Below are 23,311 nucleotides of genomic sequence, written 5' to 3' on the forward strand. Positions count from 1 at the left end.
AGTGTTCAGTTTTGGGCCCCTCACTACAAGAAGGACATGGAGGTGCTGGAGCATGTCCAGAGAAGGGCAACGAAGCTGGTGAAGGGTCTGGAGCACAAGTCTTATGAGGAGCGGCTGAGGGAACAGGGGTTGTTTAGTCTGGAGCAGAGGATGCTGAGGGGAGACCTTATCGCTCTCTACAACTACCTGAAAGGAGGCTGTAGCGAGGTGGGGGTTGGTCTCTTTTCCCAAGTAACAAGCGATAGGATGAGAGGAAACGGCCTCAAGCTGCACCAGGGGAAGTTTAGGTTGGATATTAGGAAAAACGTCTTCACCGAAAGGGTGGTCAAGCATTGGAACAGGCTGCCCAGGGAAGTGGTTGAGTCCCCATCCCTGGAGGTATTTAAAGGACGGGTGGACGTGGTGCTTGAGGACATGGTATAGTGATGGACTTGGCAGTGATAGGTTAACGGTTGGACTCGATGATCTTAAGGGTCTTTTCCAACCTTAACGATTCTATGATTCTATGATGGTACTCCAGGAATAATATTGGAGCTGTGCCAGAGGATGGCAGAAGGTCGGAGAATTGAGATTCTCATTGTTTGGACGAAAGTCATAATTCATGCCCGTTTGGTCTAAAAAATCTGCCTTAAGTATGATATATTGGTGAAGAGGGAGGGACCAGCATATCTCACAACTTCTAGAAGGAAGTTTCTGAGTTGTTAATAGCCCTTTCTAAAAAGCCATATGCACTTTTCCATACATGCCACCAACATACCTACACTTCATAGCCAACAGGAAGCAGAATGGTGAAGAACAGGTGATTTTTAAACTGAGATTCTCCAAAGCTAGACCAGATGTGGGCCTACAAGAGAGATTACAAGCTCATACAGTAGGTCTACATAAGTAACAGTCTCAGGCGTTTGTGTGGGCTTCAGTGAACATACTCAGTGCTTGATGCACTCACTCGTAGAGGCAAGACTTATTCAATATGCTGGCTGAGAACAAACTGCATCAGACACTTCAGAAAGGAATTCCACCAGCAAACAGTAGCACAGAGGATGTTTTGTGGAGGATTTTTGAATGACTGGTTTTGTGAACAGAAACCCACTCCCTCGAGTGTCAACACTTCAGATGCAAGGAAAATTCTAAGAACAAAACAATTTTAGAGAAATCAAAACACTGAAATTCAAACTTGACTCAATTTTAATTATATATAGTATAAAATAAAGCTATTACAAACTGAAAAAATATTATCAACATAGGTATTATTAAATAACCCATTATTAAGAATGTTGAAGTGATATCTTTTGATGTGAAAGTCTTTTCTTTTGTTTCTTTCAACGTAACTATATTCTATGACCAAAAAAGCTGACAGATTTTTTTACAGATTCGGTATACAAATTAAATAAATCAGTTCATTGTTGTACTTATCTAATCTGAATGGACATATATTTTATGCAGAAAAAAACTAATCCTTTTTAAATCCTCTTTTAATCTGTGATGTCTTGTAACACTGAGTTCCATGCACTAGTTGTGGTACTTTAAAAGTATTTCCTTTCATCAACTGTAAATGCTCTGCTGCACAATTTAACTTAATATGCTTTTTTTGTCATATAGGAACAATCGAATTTACTTTATTTTTACTCTATATAATCCTCTGTTCTGTTTATTTCTGCTATGTTCCTTCATTTCTGCTATGTTCCTTCTGATTCACCTTTGTTCTGCAAAAATTACAACATTTTCAATTTCTTTTTAAATCACAAGTTTCTCTGCATCTTCATACGGTGTCATTTTCAGCTTTTAGATCCTCAGTTATATCCTTATTGACAGGCTGAGGGCTATGGCCAGAGCTGAGAGGGCCATGTCACCTAGTTAGAGAAGCACTGTCATAGCCTTGGTGTTACTGTCCTCTCTTTTGGGGGGATAATAGTTATACAACAACAAGCAGAGCTATCCGCATGTACACTAGACCAGCTGAAAAATCAGTTTTTCTTCTTGGATAGTTAAACCTAAAAGTTAACACATCCTTCTGGAACAGCCCTAGACAGTTTTAGCTCACTTTTGTCAAAAACATTTAACATTCTGGAAATTCGCCGTAAACATAAGAAAAAAAATCTCTGCTGTGAGGGTGGCCAAACACTCTCACAGGTTGCCCATAGAGGTTGTGGAGGCTCCACCCTTGGAGATATTCAAAACCCTACTGGACATGTTCCTGGGCAAACTGCTCTAGCTGACCCTGCTTGAGCAGAGGGTTAGAGACCTCCAGAGATCCCCTCCCACCTCAACCATTCTGTGATTATGTGAAAGGTACCTAAATATAAATCAAAGACCAAGGTTGGAACACAGACAAGGAAAACAGATGAAGGTCAGAAACTACTACTTCTGACTTCTTAGATAGCACGTGCTGTAAAGGCAGCACCAAACAGTGATGCATCCCATCTCTGTGTGCCTTACAGACATTAGTGTAGAGCACTGGGGCCCTGAGAGGGAGTGCTACAATATCATTTTTTTCTCAATACCTTCCTCCATCACCAGTTCCTCCAGATGTGCAGGTCTGTGAACCTGAGGGAGGAGAGAGAAAGCTGCCAGTCTCGGTAGGAGAAGGGAGGACACAGAGGGAAGGAGCCCAGTAAGTCCTTAGGCATAGGAAGGCAGAGGATGAGGGACAGGAGGAGCAGTGAGAATACACATCTTGCATGAAGCTCATAGCTTCTGGTTGAGGTAGGAAATATGTTTCAGAAAAAAGTCTTCAGTTCAAGTGCAGAGTTGTCAACATGTCTATGAACATGCAGTTACATATTTCCAGTATAGTTGGTTTTCTTGTTTGAGGGGTTTTTTTTGAGGATGTAAGTAAACAGAAGTATAAACCTTTATCTAGAATATCTTTTCTTTCAATGTTTATGTGAAGGGTTTGATCTAATATGCCTATATCAATTTATCCTTTATGTCTTTCTGGATTCAAAGGAAGAGCTGGATTTTCTTTAGAAAGGAAAAGAACTGAAACTTACTTGAAAGGAAGCGGTAGATGTAGTTGGCTCATTGTTATCTTAAGCATTTCCCTTCTTTGTTGTGCTGGAGATAAATGAATAGCTGCTATGCATGGACACACATGACTCTTAAGCTCCGGTTCACTATTTTTTGTAATTAAATCATTCAATGCATGATAGAGTCAAACTCCAGCAAAAGGGATTTTATTCTTGAAGGAATGTGGCAGGCACCACTTTTGCAACACTCTCTTGGGTTATCTGCTGTTGTCACGCTGATCTTTTCCACCCTACTTCTCCTTAATGACAGTGGGTGTGGTAGGCATCAAAACCACCATCCTTTGCGCATACAATTTTTTAAAGCTAAGTCTTTTAAAGAAGAAAGGCTCACACATCTGTGCTGCAGATGCGGGTACATCTTCCTCTCCCTTTGGACAATTTAGGAATATGTTGCTCGAGTTCAACCATACTTGAAAGAGGCAACTGGTGACTGCTCTGGGAGAAAGTCACAAATGACTGCCACTACTGAGGGCACAGCAGAGGGAAGGCAGCCACTGTAGTAGCTTTTAGCAGCAAGTAGCTTGTCAATCAGCCACGTGTAGGTCTAGACTCCTTTGTATGGTTATTTCTCCCCTATCAGAACTGCCGCAGGGAATACAGTACCCACATCTCAGGGGAAAGGTGCGATGGAGGGCAGGTAGAGAAGGAGACGGTTAAAAAATATGGACTCCTCCTGCTTTCATTAGTTCTTTGAGCAGTGAAACTGTTCACACACACAAAGATTTGTTTAAGTACACCCTAAAGTATTCAAGGTATTAATGAAAATCCAAAGCATCTTGTTCATTTCAATTGCTTCTCCACCCACATTCTTCATTGAATTAAAGGATATCCTACACGCGCTTTTGTTTCACTTATTCCCCAAAGATCGTTTCATCGCACACCAAGTAAGGATCTTCAGCATATTCATAGTAACATCTCAGTCATGGCATTCAGCATTATGATGTTCCTGGCACAAGGGATGTTATTAAAGGATTGAAGAGATGAATAGACGGCAGATTTCCCCAGGGCAGCACATCAGAAAATGGACATCAAAAGAACCTGGCTCCAAATGCAGTGGGTATTACCGGCTTCTGGCAAATCTCACTCATTTCTGAACAGTAACGCTGTCAGGCTGTGTTAGGGACATGTCCATCCTGGAATACCTCTGTAAAACTATGTTTGCTTACCCAGTAAAAGCACTCCCATTTCAACACCCACCCCTCTAGTTGAAGACAGCATAATCTTCATTACTCAAAAATATATTGGGCCAAATCCAAATCCAATCTCACTCAAATCATTAGCAATATTCCAGAGCAAACATGGCGCAGGCTCTGTAGCCATCAAAATTACCTTTGTTTTCTCCCGTCATTTTTCATGAACCCAACTGGATTGTCCTAGAAACCCTGCAGATCTCTGAATGTGTGAATATCTCTTACAGGACGTGTAGGCTGTCACACGTTACACGTCATCTTCACAGACCCCAACAGGATGACAGGCCACGGTCTGTGACAGGAAATTTTTTAAATTTCTGTTTCCTCTTTCACCAAGAACTGGTTGGAATTTATTTTCTTAAAGCTATTTTGAACCACAAGCAACAATTCTTGAGTAGGCACTGAGGAAGGAGAAGCATATATACTGACATGATGTCACCACCTGAATTATTACGCTGGGATATAAAAATACTTTGAAAAGCAGCATGGCCAAAATTACCATATCATTTAATTACAACCTACTTTCATGACAGGCCATCAGTTAATTAAGAGTGTCAAAATGCTGAATTGCCTCCAGCTTCTACATGCCTTGCAAATGACATGGAAGTCATCTTTTTAAATAGCAACAGCTTAACTGAAAATGTAAAACCCATAGTGAAACGCTTTGAAAAATGAGGCGGTCAGCTGAACTGACATGAAATTCCCCACACCATAAATTCACTAGGGAAGACAGTTATAACCCATTTAATTTGCTCTCTGAAGATCGTACTCACATGACGATTATTTTTTGTTCAAAACTATTTTTCTGAAATTGATATAATTTTAAGAGAGTTATAAAAAAGGAGCCTTAAGTGACTGTGTGCAGCTATGCACATGGCCTGGCTCCAGCACTGGCACCTTCCCTCCAGACTGCTATAATACAGGGAAATATAAAGCAGGAAAAGGCTTAGAGAAAGGTGTGGGGTTTTTTTTCTTCAGAAATAATTCACCTTCACTGATTCTCAAGTAACACATATGACACTAGAGAAAAATCTCTGTAGCTGGAATGATGTTTGAATAAAGCTGGAAAATGTTGAAATTGTTTTACCTATTTATGATACCGGGCACCAAATCCCCTATTTTCTTTATAGGACAGTCTTTTTAAAGGAATGATTTTGTATAAATTATATAAGATAACAGTTTGATATAAATTGTAGAAAGCAAAAGAAGACTACAGTAGGAAGCAGACTGGATAGAAAACTCATGCCTGAACCAACCAGCAAAGAATAAGAACAGTGCCCAAATGCAGAATTAAGCCAAACATCTTGAAACCAAAATGAAAACAATGTCGTCCCTCTCCCTCATTCTCTCTTTGGTGACAAGGTGGTCCTTTTTTTGGACAGCTAGAAAGAAAAGGGTTTGGTTTTGTTTTTTCCGCCAGTGAAAATGAGTGCTTAACACTGAAAAAAAAAAAAACTGATGAGCAAACATCTCCCCCTATAGTTTGCAAAAAGCTGAGCACCTTAATTATAATGAAGAAAATCCTTTCTCTTGGCTGAATAAGGGAACCAAGCTAAAACCGAGGCAAAACTTTATGTGGTATGGAAACATGGAAATGCATACCCCAGGAAGAGTGCTTCAATAAAAAAGGATAAGGCTACAAGAAAGCAATCTGAGAATTCAGCAGAATTGTGGCAGACTCATAGGTTCATGACTGTGGCAATGTCCAGGTGATTAAAAAATTAGGGGCTGGAGAAGAAGAGACTGAATTTCAAGATAATTTAGGTGTGGGACTAAGGGGAGTTTGTTAGGCCTGTAAAATAGGCAAAGGACTTCAAATACCAGAAAGAAATTAATGAGCTTCCTAAGCTGAGTTCAAAGTGCTCTTTATTACTAAGGACTTTGATCAAGAAAATATTTGAGATCAAGTAAAAATGCCATTTAGTGTAACAGGCCATGAAAATGAAAGCCGACTAGTAAACAAGAATGGTTCACTTTGCCAGGATGAGAAACATCTCAAAGCAATTTTCACAAAACAGTGATTATTCAACAATTTTATGTCTGTTTCAAAGGGAGTATGTGTTGGATGGATCCTGTTAGCAGTGTCCTCTCGTGCTAGGACACTATTGCTGTTTCTGTAAGGAAGAAGCCCCAAGCCCTATACACGCATTTTACTGCAATTTACAATTACTGAAAACCAGTTGCCATTAATTTCACTATACCTTAAATGATAAGCTGTACAGGGAAAGGGCCATCTTTTATTCTCTGTTTTTACAGAAAACAGTAGAACAAGGAGTTAGTATCCAGCAAGGCCCATTGCACAATATGATGACACAACATTAATTGCACACTGTGTTCTCCCCAGAGCACTACCTTCAGTATTTAACAGACGATCCCTGAGATCCAAGCATTAGCCCAACAGCGGCTGGAATGGCATTGGCTACACTCATTTCCACTAATGGTGGAAAATATCCCATCAGTGGCAGTTGCACTGGCTCGGCAAATGCTTCGGATATCAGCCTGTGATAGCCTCCTTATTCATGAAAACATACCTAAAATTCCCATTTGCGAGGTGTCGTGTTGAACATGGACTAGATGAGTCTGGAATCCCACAGGCATTGACATATAGACACTAAATCACAGAAAAACTGACTGAAAGAAGTAATAACATCATTGGTGTTACGTAAAGATGTCCTTGCTGAATACAAGGCACTAATTATTCCAGGCAGGTTATGTCCTCTTCCCCACCAGTTCATTTCTCTTTCTTTAGTACATGAGGGGGGGGGGGGGGGGGAAAGCTAGACACACGCTCATCTTGATCATGTAATTTATTAAGTCAGCAGTGATGGCAAATGGGGAATCATTCAGTCTTACCGTCACAGACAAACCCCACCACTAAGTGCCATGGAAGCGTACACCTGTAGAGAGCACAGGGTCATGAGTACACACACTCCTTCCGCTTGTCCTATGAACTTGATGGCTCTGCTTGAACCTTCCTGTTCTCCTAGCAATGTTTTGACTTCACAGCAGTATGGCAACTCCCTACTGAAGCAAAAGGACATTGCTTCACTGGGTGTAATTAAGCCTATATTAAGAAAAAAAAAAAAAAACAGGCTTATTTATGCCTTGCTAAATCACATGACTGCGATTTTGTGGAGTGCTGTGAGTCAGAGCACTTGGGAAGCCCTGACCAGGTATTTACTCAACATCTCAACAAGAGATGTCTGTAAGTTGTTCAGGTTTGTAACTCAGAAGTCAGTCAGCTGAATGTTTTGAGTTTGCTAAAAAAGGTTGGTACCCCATTTCAAACTGCCAGTACCCTTGCAAAACAATTTTGACTATGACACAGGATTAAGCACAATGTTAGCCAACAGAAAAGGGAGCAGTTAATAATAGTACACACAGCAGGGAGCTGCTTTCTTGGGGGGGGGGGGCCCTCTTAGGCATCTTTGACATCTGTCCTTTATCTTGCTTTTACCAAATCAGAGAGATGTTCTGAGTATAAAACCTGCAGATATTTTTAACAGGATTACTTAACTATGGTAGTAACAACTGTTAAAGCTTGTTTTTATTGTGCAAGTAGACAATGCATGTAATACTTCCCACGGCAATTTTTCATGGGACTGCTGATGAGGGTAAGACTAATTCAGGACAAGCATTTAATCACCTCTCTCTTATCTTGGCTTATCTAAGAGTTAACATAGAAGGGCAAAAATTGAACCAAGGCACATCTCATACAAATTTGAACAGATTAATGTCTCAGCAGAGAAACTAACAATAAAAAGAATTTCATCATGTTTATTCAATGCAAGTGAAGCCTTGTTCTGAATAGCTACTAGTTCATCTGCTCTTTCTTAACAAATACTGGCCATCCTGAACCATAACGAACCTGAGGGCCCAAGCAGTTTGAAAGTATTAGCATAGTGCGATGTCAGGCAGCCAAAATTCAACAGCTCTATTTCTCAGACAATACTCACAACAGCTATAGAGAAAGGAAGACGACAAAACTAGCAGTCACAAAGGAAGATGCACTTGGTATACATTCCTGATGATTGTGCTGTGAGCCATTGAGGAAATGTGGGTATAAGACATCTAAACCTTTTATTACATCTTACTGCAAACTCATGGAGTGCTTGTGCAGATTAAAACCATAAAAAGTGTATGCATTTTTCATGGAAAAGTTTCCATCAGTTAAGATGCTAATGATGTATCTCTGCTTGTTCCCAAAGAACAAGCAATCCTGTTCAAAGAAGTCACCAAGTTCTCAGTGACCAGACTGCACTACAAAAATCCTCTATAATTTAGGAAAATCATCAGGATTGAACACACTTACCACTAGAAACAATAGCTAGATTATCCTTTCAAATTTGACTATAACCTATAAAAGAAAAAGAGTGGATGGAATATTTTTATGGAAAACCCACCTCAAGATTCTCAGGAGAACTGAGCTGGAAAATCACCATGTAATGGGATAAACTATTACAATTTCAGGGCTGGAAGTGGCCAACACGATTTCTCAGTGCACGCTGCCAATGAAAGCAGCTCTGCAACTCAAAGGGCAGGAGAAGAGAGAGAGGTAATAATATCACCATGTTCAAAAGTTAATAAAGAACACAGAAATTATGCGGCTGAGAGAAAGGTGATGTAAAAAAGACTAGAAAATGTAACACATTCCCTGGTTTTCAGAAAACTGACATCACTTTTGTGTCAAAATAGAAATCTCAGCAAAATACTCAAATACCCAGCAGCAGATTATGAGAAAACCTGGTGTCTTTCAGTCAAGCTGAGGAAGCAGGCTGTGGGAAACTTAAGACAGACAGGGGAAGAAATCCTTATTCAAAGTAAAAATTATTTTAGGCCCTATTTGCTTTCTTTCAGAAACATGCAAAAATGCAAGCCATCACTAATTACAACTGCCAATCACGCAGAGCGGACCAGAGTCTTCAGCAACAGAGCAAATGTTTCAAAATGAACAGAAAAGAAACTTTTGTTGCATCATTACTCCCTGGAGACTGTAAAAAATGCTGTAAGCAAGTTACAGCTATTTTCAATTAAACACCATGTGTCAGAAACCATTTGAAACCAGGTCTTGTCCCAAAAATGGACATTTCTTATTCAAGTTCACTTTAAGTTACTTACCGAGATTTTCAGTGAACAAGAACCTGCAGCATGAATCAACACTTCAACAGCTCGCCCCAGAAAAAAATCACTGTTCATCTAAAGAGAGACATGCAAAATGGGCTTACAGGGGAAGGCTGTGCTTGGGTGCTATGCAGCTGCAGAGCAGCGGGGTGGCTCGGTCAGGGTGGCTGCGGTAACGGCACACTGGTGTCACATGCTGCAGCTTATCAGCCCACGGTGCAGGCAATGCCTATGCCTCACAAGGCATAGTAAACTGTACCAAACCCCTATTTCACAATTAAAAATTTAAAAACAAACTGCAAGTTACAGTATCTGACCAGATCGGCTGCCCAAGGCATCAATATGGCAAATCCTTCCCAAACTCAGTATGACCCTGGCAGCAGCACAGCAAGTTCCCCCACACTGTCTTGCCACGACAAGCCTCGGAAGCAGAACAAGCAGCAGCAGTAGGGTTAAAAGGCTAGCGCAGTCTGCGAGGATGGTTTGCTTGGTCATCTCTACCAAGCCTGCCCAAAAGGACTGCATGCAAATGCTTTCCTTTTGAAGGAAGGTTACCATTTATTTCACAGAAATGTAAAGCTAGCTAGCAGGTGGTAAGGCAAAGACAACCCACATGGGCCCCAAAGCTACAGCTTCCTCTGCAGGCACCCACTTACGCAGAACGAACTGTGGGACCTGCAGGTTGAAACACTGCCACCACGGCTCAGGATGCAGTTTCACAAGCTGGCTAAGCCAACTAAAGCAAGCTGTCAGGAAGAGGAATGGTCAAGCTTTTAGCATGTGCCAGTACTACTACGCACAACTGTGTGGTCAGACTTCACAGTAAGATGAGCTGAAAACCATCTGAAAACTAACTTTTTCTAAAGTCATCTACGACCAGTTGAGCAAGCTGATGCAGTTGACCTCAGACATCATCTGCTACTGCTGGTGCTTGGGAAAGCAAAGGAAGGGGAAGACTTTCTCCCCTGGTGGCAGGAAAGCCTGAGATTGGTGAAGGCCTTTCAGGGAACTTCACTCTTGGTGCGCAAAGGTCTGGTACCCCGCTGACAATTTGTTGAGATTTTAAGTCTTCGCTTACCTGCCTCTGGCAATAATTTGCATTGCTTGGAAATGTCCAGCTTCACACACGGCCTCAAAATCGGATCTGATGTTCTCAAAATGTAGTTTGTGCCACATTTCCCAGTGTCTGTAGAGAGCTGATCACACGGCACTGGCTCTTCTTTGTCAGCTAAGTTGCATTAGACAGAATCTAAAAATACATTAAACACTTTCTAATATTACTTTTTGACATAAGCAGTTACTATAGCTGCTGCAAGGATGTTGCAAGAAAGGGCAAGAGGTTGCATAACTCCTTTTATTCAGCTGGGATATGTGCACCGAAAGGTCAAAAGGCCTTGGAATATAATTTTTTGTTTCAATGTTTGCCTTAGCATTGATACTTTATCAAAAATATCAGAAACAACTTCAAGAAATCAAATGAGCAGATAATCTCCTTTTACTCCAAGGAGGCAATTAATTTAGCATAGTTACAAAATCCATCTGCAATGCAAAGTTCAAGGAAATGCCGCCTAATATTGGAGAATCTGACAGATACCAGGTTGCCAAGAAAAAGTGGCATCCGAGCAAGTTGTGGGTCTGTTGTTCAGTGAGAGGGCGTTCAATAGTACTGACAGCCCACCAAATAGTATGCGTTTATCATGTGGATGTAAAGTAGCTTTTTATACCATTTGCACAGATGTAGCTCTTTTCTCTCAAGAAGCATCCAGGTTTTGTGTTCATTAATTTACATATCACAGGAGGTAGAGCAGTACTCCTGAAATAAAGGCAAACCAAGGCACCGGAAGATGTACGAGTTTGTTTTTTCTTGCCAAATACACAATGCCAGAGTCTGAAATAAAAGCCCAGTTCCCAATAATCCTGTTCCAGCTAGCAACCCAAGCTTCCACCCAAACATAGCAAGAAGACCAATTTTAGAATTAGTCTCTTCACTTGCTTTCCTTGGCTACCTGAAGCCTTGATTGACACTGCGGCCCCCACATTTCTGAATAAATCCATGAAGTTCTTCAGTGGCTGCAAAGTTGTCTTTGAAAAAAGAAGGGGGAATTAAAAAAAAAAAAAATTACTTGATGAGAAAGCAAACAGTTGAACGTGAATAACCATTCCCTGTACTTCTGCTGTCACTTCTGTAAAGTTGCTATGGCTAGTGCTGTGATGTGCTTCTGTTCTGTGTTGCTTCATTTGCTCACGTACAAAACATGGATCATTTAATTAAACTTTATCTCCAGACCAATCTGTCCACTTTGCTGAACAAACCAGCACTGTCTTAAAATAATAAGACTAATCTTAAGGGTCAGTGGAAGAATCCACTCACTCACCTTCACCTACGGGGCAGTTTGCTCAGCCCCTCTGTACCTCCCTAATGTCTGGGACAGCGCAGTCTGATTCCAGAGAATCCTTCCTGGGACATTCCTCAGAAGAGGCGTGAATTAATCTTGCACATAGAGCACAGATGTACTGTGCTGTTACAACTCAGTTCCTTCCTGTTAACAGCAATACACTGGTCAATCAATACACTGCTCAGTAATTAAATGATCTGTAAGACCTTCAGTGCTCATTTTGCACACACCAAATCCAAAACATTATTTGGGAAGATCCTGGCAAAAGGGAGTTCATAGCAACTCCTAGTTCCCATGGCAAGTTGATAAATACTAGTGAATTATCAACATATTTCAGTAAGACTTCAGTAGCAGTTCTAAATTCATCCTTATCCTTCTTGTGCACTCTTCAATTATTCCTATGTAACAAAAGTTAACAAGAAAAAAATTCACCTGAACCCTATTTTTCTCAAGGTCTGTATTGTATGTTAAATGTTTTTATATCAACTCCTTCCACCCTGCCAACACTCCTAGCTCCAAACTTACTTTGTTACCGAGTCCTGCATGAGAAATCCCTTACCAGCACTCAGTACCAAGTCTCCACCATCACTGGCTGTAATCTCTGCCATCCATCATACTGAGCATTTTTTTTTCATAGAGCAAATGCACAACTGCAGGTTTTTGCAGCCTTGCTTTCCTGCCTGAGAGAAACCAGCCAGACCCAGGTTTCCCATCCATAAACTAGGGAACTACACAAATCCACTAGCAGTCAGGGCAGGAAGACTGGCATTTGCCATCTTACACATTTGCCAAGTTCTCGATTCTGTGGTCTTTGCTGATTCAGCTTTGATCCTCTCACATACAATCCATGAGATGTTTCAACTTACTTTCTGCTCTATCTTCATATTTTCAAATCACTGCAAAGTTCTTTATATGTCAATATCTTAACCAGCATCTTTAATATGTCAACAGCGTTTATGTAGTGAGTAAGCAAGCTCAAGAGCTTCAGAAGTACAGTGGTTATCGTGCTTCAAGCCTAGCAAAGAACACTTTAATGTTCACCTTCACATGGGGAGTTTTTATTGTATCAACACTCCCCAAAACTACATTTAGTAACTTTGCGTTTCCATCAGCATGTACAAACACTGTTTGAGTTATACCATGAATAAATACGAAGAAAAAGAGCTTTTCCCACAACAGCCTTGATGGGTTACTTTTAATTAAAATCAGTTTAATGATTGATAAGCTCTAGTATTCCAGCAGCAAATCATAAGTGGTTGACTGTTTCCAGATACAGTGAAAAAACTGAAGATAATTAACTACATAAGCTAGCATATTTCGTTAGTTTACTGGTTGTCAAACATAGGAAAAAGTGAGGGTTTAACATGTAAATTGTCATGACCAAGAGCAAAAATTAAATGAGTATTTTGTAGGAATCAAAGTTCGACTATATAAACTGACGGAATCATTGTTTCCGATGCTTATTTTTAATCTCTCTCAAAGTTACTTTTGACATACTTCCTACATCAGAAACCAATGAGCACAAATTTTCAGTATCTGATTAGTATTTAGGGGGAGGGGATGTCCCATACACAAACTCAGTACAGTTGCTACTTTGAAACGTTCCTCACTCTTGCCCCTTAAGCAAATGGAAGAACACTGCAAATCCCCGTTTCCTAGTATCCTGCATTTGCTCTTTGAGCTTGCAGGGGCAGCAAAAGACAATTCAGTGTGCCTGTGCACACATTAATGAAGACATCTCTTCCTTATAAACAGACCAAATGCATCTGCAGCCGATTTAAGATTAGCCATACAACAAACCAAAGTTTCATTCAACACTGCAGGGAAAACAGGAGAGCAGGTAATCGGGAGTGTGAAATCCTAAAGCTCTAACAGGATCCTGCCTAGTCCTGCATGGGTCCTCCTCAGTCACTGTCAGCAAGGACGTAGTGCTGTTTGAAACAGCTGCTGCATCCACCTGTCCTTCCTCAGCCAGTGCTGCTGGGAGGAGGAGACAACACACAAGAGGGAGCATTTCCTCTTTTGTACTGTTACTTTATTTTGTAGTAAGATCCACGTAGTATATAAAATATAACAGGAAAAACTGAACAAAGCCTATAAAATAAATGGAGGAGTTCAGATGACAAACCACTACAGCTCTGCTTTTGTGGTTTTATGATGATGTCACCAGAACTCATGTACTGTTTACCTTGTACTTTTACAGTTCTCTAGCGTATGAACCTACATAAAAAGCTGATATGTTCTAATTAAGCCATAGTTAAGTGACAGATGTAGAGAAAAAAAAGGCTTTCTTAAGCCACAGCTGCCCTTGACACAGGTTACAATGATGTCTAACTATACCGTAATGCACATTACATCAAGAACCTTGAAAGAGCCTCTGAGAAAACAGGTTCACATTAAGCATTTTAAAGAAAGGTCATAAATACTGCACTGTACCAACAGTACCTCCCAATGTCCTCCTTATGCCTGAGGAGCATTTGTGATTTTTAAGAAGCTACTACATAGGTGACACCAAACCTAGAGGTAGGTTATAGGCAAAGGTAAGTTACAGGCAAAAAAAAAATATCCCTTTAGAGCTAGTCATTGCACAAACTGCCCAGCAGTAGGCAAGGCAAAATGACAACAACTCTTTCCTCCCACCTTAAACATTGCTCACATGGTGCATTTAATTCCTGGTGCCATAAGAATGACAATGGATCATCAGCTGCTAGTAAATGCAGTCACGCCAAGAGAACAGCTTGAAGTTTTTCAAGCAAAAATCTGTTAGTGTGCAAAACCGGTGCACTGGACCATTACCAACTAGACCTCCAAGTTTAAGAAGTGACCTGATGGTAGAGAACCAAGGTGTTTGTTTTCCTTTTGACATGGGAAATACTCTACGTAATCAACAGGAGAACATACTGCTAAGCCTATGCGGAAGGAGTCAAACATCAGCTTGTCTCAAAAAGTTAGAGACAAGAAAAAAAGAAAAAGTTGAGAAAGGTTGAAAAAAGAAGAAGTTGAGAAAGGCTGAAAAAAAGCACACTCTGAGACCAAATTTTCTTTTTTTAAAAAGTTACTGCACCAAACAAGCCGGTAAAACAGCTCGTCTTCGGTATCATTTGGGATCAATATAAGGTTGATAATTATCATGTGTATATCCAACAGGGATGAGAAACATCTGCAAGTACAATAGTTAACAGCAAATTAAACCCAAGTTTTAATCGTGTAATGCCTCCAGGTCCTAAGATGTGGACAAAATTTTAATCTTAACTACCTTCTGTGCACTATTTGGCGATAATCAAAAAGTAACAATGCTGAAGATTCATTTTATTTCTACTTCCAAAGGAAAAGGGGAAAAGGTTAAATAAGTGTTCTCCAATTTGTTCTCCACTATATGTACACGCACACACATACACACACGCACATGCACACACCCCTCAAACTGCACTGACATTTCTTTTTGACCAAAAGAGTAAATCCTGGGAGTAAGTGCAAAATGCAAAATCAACTGACAGAAAATGCTGAACAAACAGCATCATAAAAATACAAAATATTTATATTACTGAACTATTAACAGATGATGTTCTCTGTTTCTTTAAAACTTTGGAACCACATAGCTGATTTCTTAAATCTAGTCCATGCCAGCTTCCAGACTATTAATGGTTTAGTTAGCTTCATTCTTTGATGCTTCATCAAAGTTTTCTACGAGATCTGAAAGAGATGAAGATATTTAATACAGCAATGCCCAGTAAAATTACCTTCATAAGTTTAATGAAAATGCATATATTATAGGAAGTAGTTTTTAACTATACTTATGTACATCATTTTTATGGGCAGATTTCAAAGGGCTTTAGAAAACAGGGTTTGTTTGAACATACACAAAGAACTAGAAATGCAGGAACACTCAGAAAGTGGAAGTTCTAACATGAAGTGATTAAGATCTGATTGTCAGAGGTGCTCTACTAGCTGCAGTTGAGTCTTGAGCCACCAGCATTCTTTAAAGAATGCCTGAAGTCAGGCACCCATTAACTGTTGTACTCCAGGAAACAGGCAATTTTAGAGAACTGAATTTTTATGCAAGATCACAAAGAAATAAACCAGCACCAAAGCATGAGCAATTGAACCTCTGGGTCCACCAGTTTGTTGTTTTAGCTAATACACCATACTAATGGATATAGAAGAATGTGGTGACTGGTAGATAGTTATTCATTGGCAAATTAAGAACTTACAATATTTATTTATTGAGAAAAACTTTCAGACATGGACATAAGCTTTGTTTCTTCTACTACAGAAATAAAAATCCCCATGCCAATCATGTCATTTTGCAGCCCTATTTGGCTATTTAGATCACCTGTTCAACCTCCCTGAAAGCATTTTAACCTATTTTCACTTAATAATTAAGCAATTTGCACAACGTAAACCTTTTTTCCAAAGCTGGAATCCAAAGTCCAAATGATTTAATGCTGCCCCGTATAGGAAGCCTTCCTTAGCAAGTGAGAAGCGTAATCACATCAAGAGCTAAATATTTAAATGCATGACTTGAAATATTTATATATATAAATGGACATAAGTGTGTATGTGCCTACCTGGGACATCATCATCTTCTTCATCAATATCTTCAGATTTTGGTGCTTTACTATCCAACACTATAAAAAGAAATTTGGTGCTGAGTTCTCATTATACAAAATTAGGGACAATCACACAACAAAATAAAAAACATGCAGATGAAAAAAAGAATGTACTTCCCCAACCCCCAATAGTGACAACACACAAATGACTGGGCATCAACAGTAATCAGCATGACCAGAAGGTCTACCTGTGAACATTCTTATACCAAAGTAGTAGCACGGCCATTTTCAAATGCTTAGGGGTATTAAGGCAGATCTAGCAAAAGGTCAAATGATACAGAAGAAATCAGCATGCCTTCTAACTGAAGCCATGTGTTTCAATGCAACAATAATGTGGTACCAGTCAGGGACCAACACATCATACGATTTAATTATCAAAAGGGCCACAACTGCAGGAAAAAGTATTTCCATATCAAGGCTCCTGCATCAAACCTAGTATTCTGTAAGTCATGGAAATTGGAACATGCTACAATACAGAGAAATGCAAGAACTTAAAAAATGGAAGTACTTCTCATTGATCTATCTAAAGAAAGCGTAGTAAGTATCTATTGGTACTGAGGTTGTACCAAAGAAATATGCTTATGATGATCCATTTTCCAAATTTTAAAAGGTATTTTAAATGTTAATATTAGTAAAGAAGGAAAAATAAACCCTGAAAGTGTAATATATAAAAGAAATTAAATTGATTTAGAAGGAATAAGTATTTGTTGAAAATATTAGAACAGGTAATCTATTTTCCAATTCCAAATACAGACATGCAACACGTCCAATTACAGTCTTTTTAATGGCCGTAACAGTATAAACAGTATAAGTATGAAAACTAAATTTTTTTTTTAATGTCCAACTTCACTGGGGCTTGATATTAAGAACCAGTTTTTGGCAATACACAACGTGAAACATGAACTCTGATACAGCTACTTGTAATGAAAAGTGTACCTGTTCTGCAGTTTAAGAAAGCTTTCACAAATTCTTATCAAAGTCAACAGACTGATTACTTGCATGCTTTAAAGTACTCTCTTGTTCTAATTTCATAAGATACACCACTGGAAGAATAAATTTCCATCTATTCTTAAATTACAAACCTGCTTAGGGAGAATAGTTGAGACCTCTACAAAACATGCTACAGTGCTTCCCCAAGGAGGGTACTATTCTAGAAAGGATTGTCCCCAGACCCCCATTTCTTCACTGTAAAATTACAGTAATAGTTATACCACATATATATATACACACACTATGCTCCCATGGTTTTAAAATGAGTAGAAAAAAAATAAAGAATCACATTAAAACTTTGATTATTTATTTTGAATCAAACCTTTGATTTTGAATTAAAGTCTTGGTTTAATTCCAAATGGAAATATAGAAGATAAAGAACATGTTTCTTCTCTATATCCACAATAGAAATGTGTTTTGTATGAACAAAGAAAACAGAATTGATTCCCTGACAAAAAGAACTCTTGAGTTTCTCCCAGTAAAAACTTGAACTTGCTTTCCTAAGTATTTTGTCATACGCAGTTGTACACCTGGAATCACAGCATGCCTGACTCGCCAGATTTTTTTTTCTTCCTTTAAATCAAGGCCTGCCTATATAAAATCTTGAATCAACAAGAAAAAAAAAAATCTTCCCCGCCTCTATTTCCACAAGAGTGGCAAATAAATAAAAGCACATCTGCTTTTGATCACTTTTTAAGTCATACATGCTGCTGTTACATTTGGGTTAAAACTTTTGATACTTCATATGTTGATGAAAGATTCCGAAAGACCTACCTTGTCTTGGGAATTGTTCAGCTAACTTCCTGAGACTTGTTAAGCTGTCAGCACCAAGCTGGCTTAAGATGCCTGGAAGCATTTCTGTGATCGGTTTAGCCTCTGCATGACCAGTAATGGCAAAAGTGTTAGCAGAGAGGGAAGCTTGAACCTTGGGGTTGTTGAAGTGAATAACTGTTCCATCATCTTTTATCATGTTCACCTGTTTAAATATATTAATAACATTTACCAAAGTGTTGTGGCATCTTGTTGAACAAGCATAATAAGTTATTAATTCAAATGTAGATTTAAAAATATATATTAAAAAAATAAATCACAAAACTAGTACTCCTCCTAGAGGATAATACAACCATGATAAAAGCATCTGGAATTAACACCACCTAAACTGGAAGTAAAATATGAGTTAACGATAAAATATGTGTTCATATGTACTATATGAAAAGGCAGAATTTAAGTGTATTTTATGAAGGAACCATAGCTCTTATCTAAATACTAAGTAATAAATATGCAAGGATTATATGTTATCATACAGTTCATGTATATTTTTAACAAAGGCAAAAAACATACATAGGTTATTATAAGACATAAATGAGTTAATATCAGGAACATCTAGGGGGAAAAAAAAAAACCACACAAAACCTTCAGCTCTGTGGTAACTCTTTACAAACTGGAAACTCTAACAGAAAAGCCTTGCCACATCAGTTTAAGACATCGCCATTCACACCTATCTGTGTCACTTATCAGGAAAACATTATTGTTTCTGCAACAGAATTGGCAAAGGCACAAGATTCACAATCTGGATTCCTTGTTGAAGCTGCCCAAGGCAAGGATGCTTCCTGCACATATAAACACAGAACTGGAGGTTTATGTACCAACTGCACTAGACCAGGCTTCTATGCCTTCCTAATAATTCCATGATGGCTCTTTAAGACCAAGTACATCATACAGTGATCCTGCTCTCTTCCTCTTCCCTGGTCTTCTGAATCACCAAGAATTAAGTTTTACAGCCAATATAGCAGCCTGCTTTGCTCCTACTGTCCAAGTTTATACTGGCATAATTGTATGCTGTTTATTTTACATTTTTTTAAGTTAAAGGGAGACAGAATGGAAAGTTTAAAAGGTTTTTCTTCTGGCTAAAGGTTTTTCTTCATGGCTAAATTATGGTTAAGTAGAAAATAACTTAACCATAAAAATAAAAAATAGAGTTCTACCCATTGAACCAAACAGTAGTAATAAACTTATGTCACAAAACTTGTAAGTATTGTTTTTAGTAGAAGTTACATGGAGAAAACAGACATTTGAGAACTAAAGAGAAGATCTAAAACATACAAACATGTAAGTTATTCATCTTCACACAGCAGCAGAGTTCAAAATATGTTTTTAACAGGAAAACCAGGTGTGTTGCTCTCCTGCAAAACTAAAGGATGTCCTATCCCTTACACATGGGGAAATGGTAAAGGCTTCAAGCACTGTCATCCTCTTTAAAAGAGGCTTTTAAGTAAAACCACACAGATGAACTACTTATGTTTGACTCAACATTACTAGCCTCCCCAAACTCTTCTATCTACACGAAGTTTACCATGGTCAACTTGTGTCCACCGGAATACAACAATATATTGTAATTATGTACTTAGCTATCAAGGTAGAAGCATACTGTATTACCTTCCTTTACATCAAGACATTTAAAATCCTTAATAACTGTGTCTGAATAAAGATCTTATGCTCTGTGGGGAAAAAACCTAAAAAAAAAAAAACTAAAAAAAAAAAAAAAAAAACAAAACCAAAAACAGAACAAGAACTGTGCCTTTCTTTGGGTTCCTATAGTTCAGCATATACATATCAAGCTTAAGTACACAGACAAATGGAATTGTTTCTGTAGCAGAGGTATGAACACTTACAGGCAAACCAGGCTTCTACACTGAATCTGTATTTGCCTTTGGAGGAGAGGTGACCTCTGGAGGCACCTTGCAATCCTGCTTAAATTAATTAATCGCAGATTAAATATTATGCTTCTTTATCCAAGTACTACAGTAATATCAAGTTCATGATGAAGGAACACCTCCTCCTCCCACATATGAGTGTCACTCTCTACAGTGTTATGGAAAATGTCAGTGTTTCAGTTCCTATTTTACATGTATAGACATATTCAAGGAATATATCTGAAACCTTTATATTCCTACTCACATTAACACAGAAGTTGGTTCTGTAAAGTCTTTGCTGTGTTGTAAGAAATGTCATCTCCTGTGACTACCACAAACAATTCTGGTAATTTTCATGCAGTAAAAGGACCTAATTTTGATAATACAGACTTGCAAGTTCTTACTCCAGGTATTTTTACGGTTTTCTTTATATTCTGCACCACACAACTCTTGCTTTAGATGTGCCTGCAGAGTACACATGCATTTACTGCTCTTCTCTTTATTTGTAGGTCATGAAGTTCATTAAGTCAAGAATCAAGAGAAGTTTGCAATGAATGCAAGACACATACATGACAGCTTACTAGCATCTACAATCACTATCTGGCCAGCAGAACCTTCTCGCTTCTTTGTCTAGGTATGCATGCATTGATGTAAATGAGACAATCAAACAAATTTACCTATCAGTAACCAGACCTGTACATTTTTGAGGGGAAAACTGTTGTTTAAAAAAAAAAAAAAACAAACCCAAAACACCACAGTGAACTTCATTTCTAACAGAAAACACTTATTTTATCATTATACCTCTTCAATGCCAGCAATGTTATTTACTGCCAGTTTTTTGAGGGAACTCTGAAGTTTTTTGTCATCAGCTGTAGCTGTTCTGTGCACCACCTTCTTCTTTCTGCGAGCTGTTCCCTTGAAAAGAATCAAGACACAACAGTCAGCTATTCTCAAAAATCTCACAACACTTAATTTTTGGAAGTCATATCGCACTCTGAGCAACCTATCTGTACACTATGAGAAAGCTCTGTAGTCGAAAATGCTTTTCAACTTACTTCCCCTTCACCTACAGCTTTAACTGTCAGTCTTAAAATTAAGGTTTTTCTTAAGTGTAACAGACCAAAAAGACACCAAAGAGCAGAAGTATTTTTCCCTTCCCACAAGCTAGATTATAAAAATACTATTTACTATTAAGCGATATATAAAGTGTTTCCCCAATAACTTTATTTTTTTCCAAGATGAAGCACAAATACAGTGATTTTAAAAGGTCACACTTCCGTAACCAAGTAATTAACATTTTTAAACTGTTCCACAGACAGCAATGTTGGAATTCCTACTCTGCAAACTTTTATACAACTCTGCCTACAGTTAGGCAATGAACACCCACACTGAACAAATTATATGCTTTTTTTTTTGTCATATTAGCTACCTGCTGGCTCAGAGAAAAGAAACAGCTCAGTGCAGAGTCAGATAAGCCCTGGAGCTGGCACAAAGAAAGGAACTTCCCAACAGGGAGAAGAAAAAGGCAGGACTGGGACAACCAACAGGTAAGCTTAGCTTGAGCGTTCACAGGCCATGACAAGTCACTGAATTAAAAAGAAAGCTTACACACTGTGGAAACTACTCATCCAGCAGTTGTGAACTGAAAGAAACTTGTATTTCAGGTAGCAGTACTACAATCCAGGTTGCACAAAACCCATATTTTTCAGGCCTCGAACTTTTTTTTCCCCCCTCCCACCCATGAACTAAAGCCTATGTTTTGAAAAACAAATTTCAGAGATGTTTCTTCTTCTACCTGTAAATTACAGGAAGCAGCGCTTCTCTGATGGTTTTCTTACCTTTCCTCCTATTCGGACCTGCGCTTGAAGCTTGGCCAGTTTTTCTTGGTTCATAGTGCTGTGTCTAAAGAACAAGATGCAAACACAAGTTAACTATAAAAATATTAAGAAAAAATTTTCCACAGTCCATTTTAAGAGTACTCTTAAAATTTCAGTGGGTTTTCAAACTTACAGAAAATTCATCAAAACAGTGCATCAAACAAATACACATAAACAAAGAGCTTTAAAGCCATACCACCTAAACAATACAACGGGGTCCAGCAGCAGCCCGTTTAGCTGAAGCGCCTGTACCATGATGAGGCAAATCAAGAGGACATTTCATTTTGCATCAGTCTGAGGTCTGTGAATTTCCACGCACGCTAGTTCACTGTTGGAACCATTTGACTGAACTACTGACTCAGAACAGACTCAAATCAGCACGTACAGCCGCGTGCTTCTAGGAAAACACCTTTATCTTTAGCAGAGCCCAGGAAGAGGCTCATCACTACACTACTTTGAGCTCTATTTCCAAATAATTAATCTGATACTTTTAACTAATAAGCCAGCTCCGAACCCGGTGAAGTTCATGTCTTGACAGATCTCCTGTACGAGTCTCCGGCAGCTATTCATCCAGTTCAATGACTGGAAGTTAGTCAAGTGCCTTCTCCAACGGGTCAGGTGGGACCTTTAAAGGCTGGAACACCTGAAAATCTGTAATGGGTGACAAAACACCTCAAGCCTTCCAACACAAGGCAGGCGCTTCGCTGCTCTGCCCAAGAAGCCATCAGTGACGCCCTGAATGAAGGGGAACCCCCCTCTGCATTTGCATTGTGCCGGGGAAGCGCCGGGAGAGGGGGAGACGGGGCTCCCGCGGGCGAGCGGGGAGCCGGCGAGGCCCCAGCAGCGCCGGGAGGATCACCACACGGACAGGGACCCCGCCGGGGAGGCGGGAGAAGGACTCCGGCCGGCGGGGCGGCTCGCTGCCTACCCCCGAAGCACGGGCAGCGGGAGGGGATAAAGGCCCCGTCCCTCGGGAGCCGGGGCAACGCCGCCCGGCCGGGGCACGGCGGGCCCAGGGAAGAGTCGCGGGCCTCCCGAGCCTGGGCAGACCCCAGCACACCGCGTCCCGGCGCAGGGCCTCGCTCCCCCGTCCTCTCCTCGGGGAACGGCCGGCGCCCGCGGCCCCACCACGGCCCAGCGCGGCGGACGGGGACGGGACGGCGCCGAGCTACCGCGGCGCTCCGCCCGCCCCACGCCGGGAGGCGGCAGGGGAAGCGGGGGCCGCGCCGGCGGAGCGGTGCCGGCGGGCGCGGGGAAGGTCTCACCTGAGCCCGCGGATCCTCCGCAGCCCAACACGCGGTGAGAACAAGATGGCGGCCAAAGAAGGAAAGAGAGGCGCACAGAGAAAGGAAGCTTCGCGCCACGTGACGGCGCCAGCCCGCCCGCGGATTGGCGGCGCCGCGGAGTC

At 40.0% G+C, this 23,311-nt stretch overlaps 1 protein-coding gene across 4 annotated transcripts; it reads right to left on the bottom strand.

Annotated features, from left to right (window-relative positions):
• Positions 1–1,397: 1,397 nt before the first annotated feature.
• Positions 1,398–23,251, bottom strand: BTF3L4 (basic transcription factor 3 like 4). 4 transcript variants are annotated; one of them, XR_014228183.1, is made up of 8 exons: positions 23,169–23,251; positions 21,865–21,928; positions 20,828–20,941; positions 18,108–18,309; positions 16,302–16,361; positions 15,284–15,426; positions 10,416–10,586; positions 1,398–9,412 (listed from the first exon to the last, which is right to left on the bottom strand). XR_014228183.1 is itself a non-coding variant. In XM_082312019.1 (6 exons), exons 2-6 carry the CDS (start codon positions 21,916–21,918, stop codon positions 15,380–15,382), a joined length of 477 nt encoding a protein of 158 aa, XP_082168145.1. In that variant the 5' UTR covers positions 21,919–21,928; positions 23,169–23,251; the 3' UTR covers positions 15,028–15,379. The 4 variants fall into 4 exon arrangements, 1 of the variants encoding a protein (XP_082168145.1); XR_014228184.1 differs by having other exon boundaries at positions 1,398–10,586; XR_014228185.1 differs by lacking the exons at positions 1,398–9,412; positions 10,416–10,586 and adding an exon at positions 10,595–11,150.
• Between the last annotated feature and the right edge of the window lie 60 nt (positions 23,252–23,311).

This window comes from Platalea leucorodia (assembly GCF_965183815.1).
Source record: "Platalea leucorodia genome assembly, chromosome: 5".
Lineage (NCBI taxonomy): Eukaryota > Metazoa > Chordata > Aves > Pelecaniformes > Threskiornithidae > Platalea > Platalea leucorodia.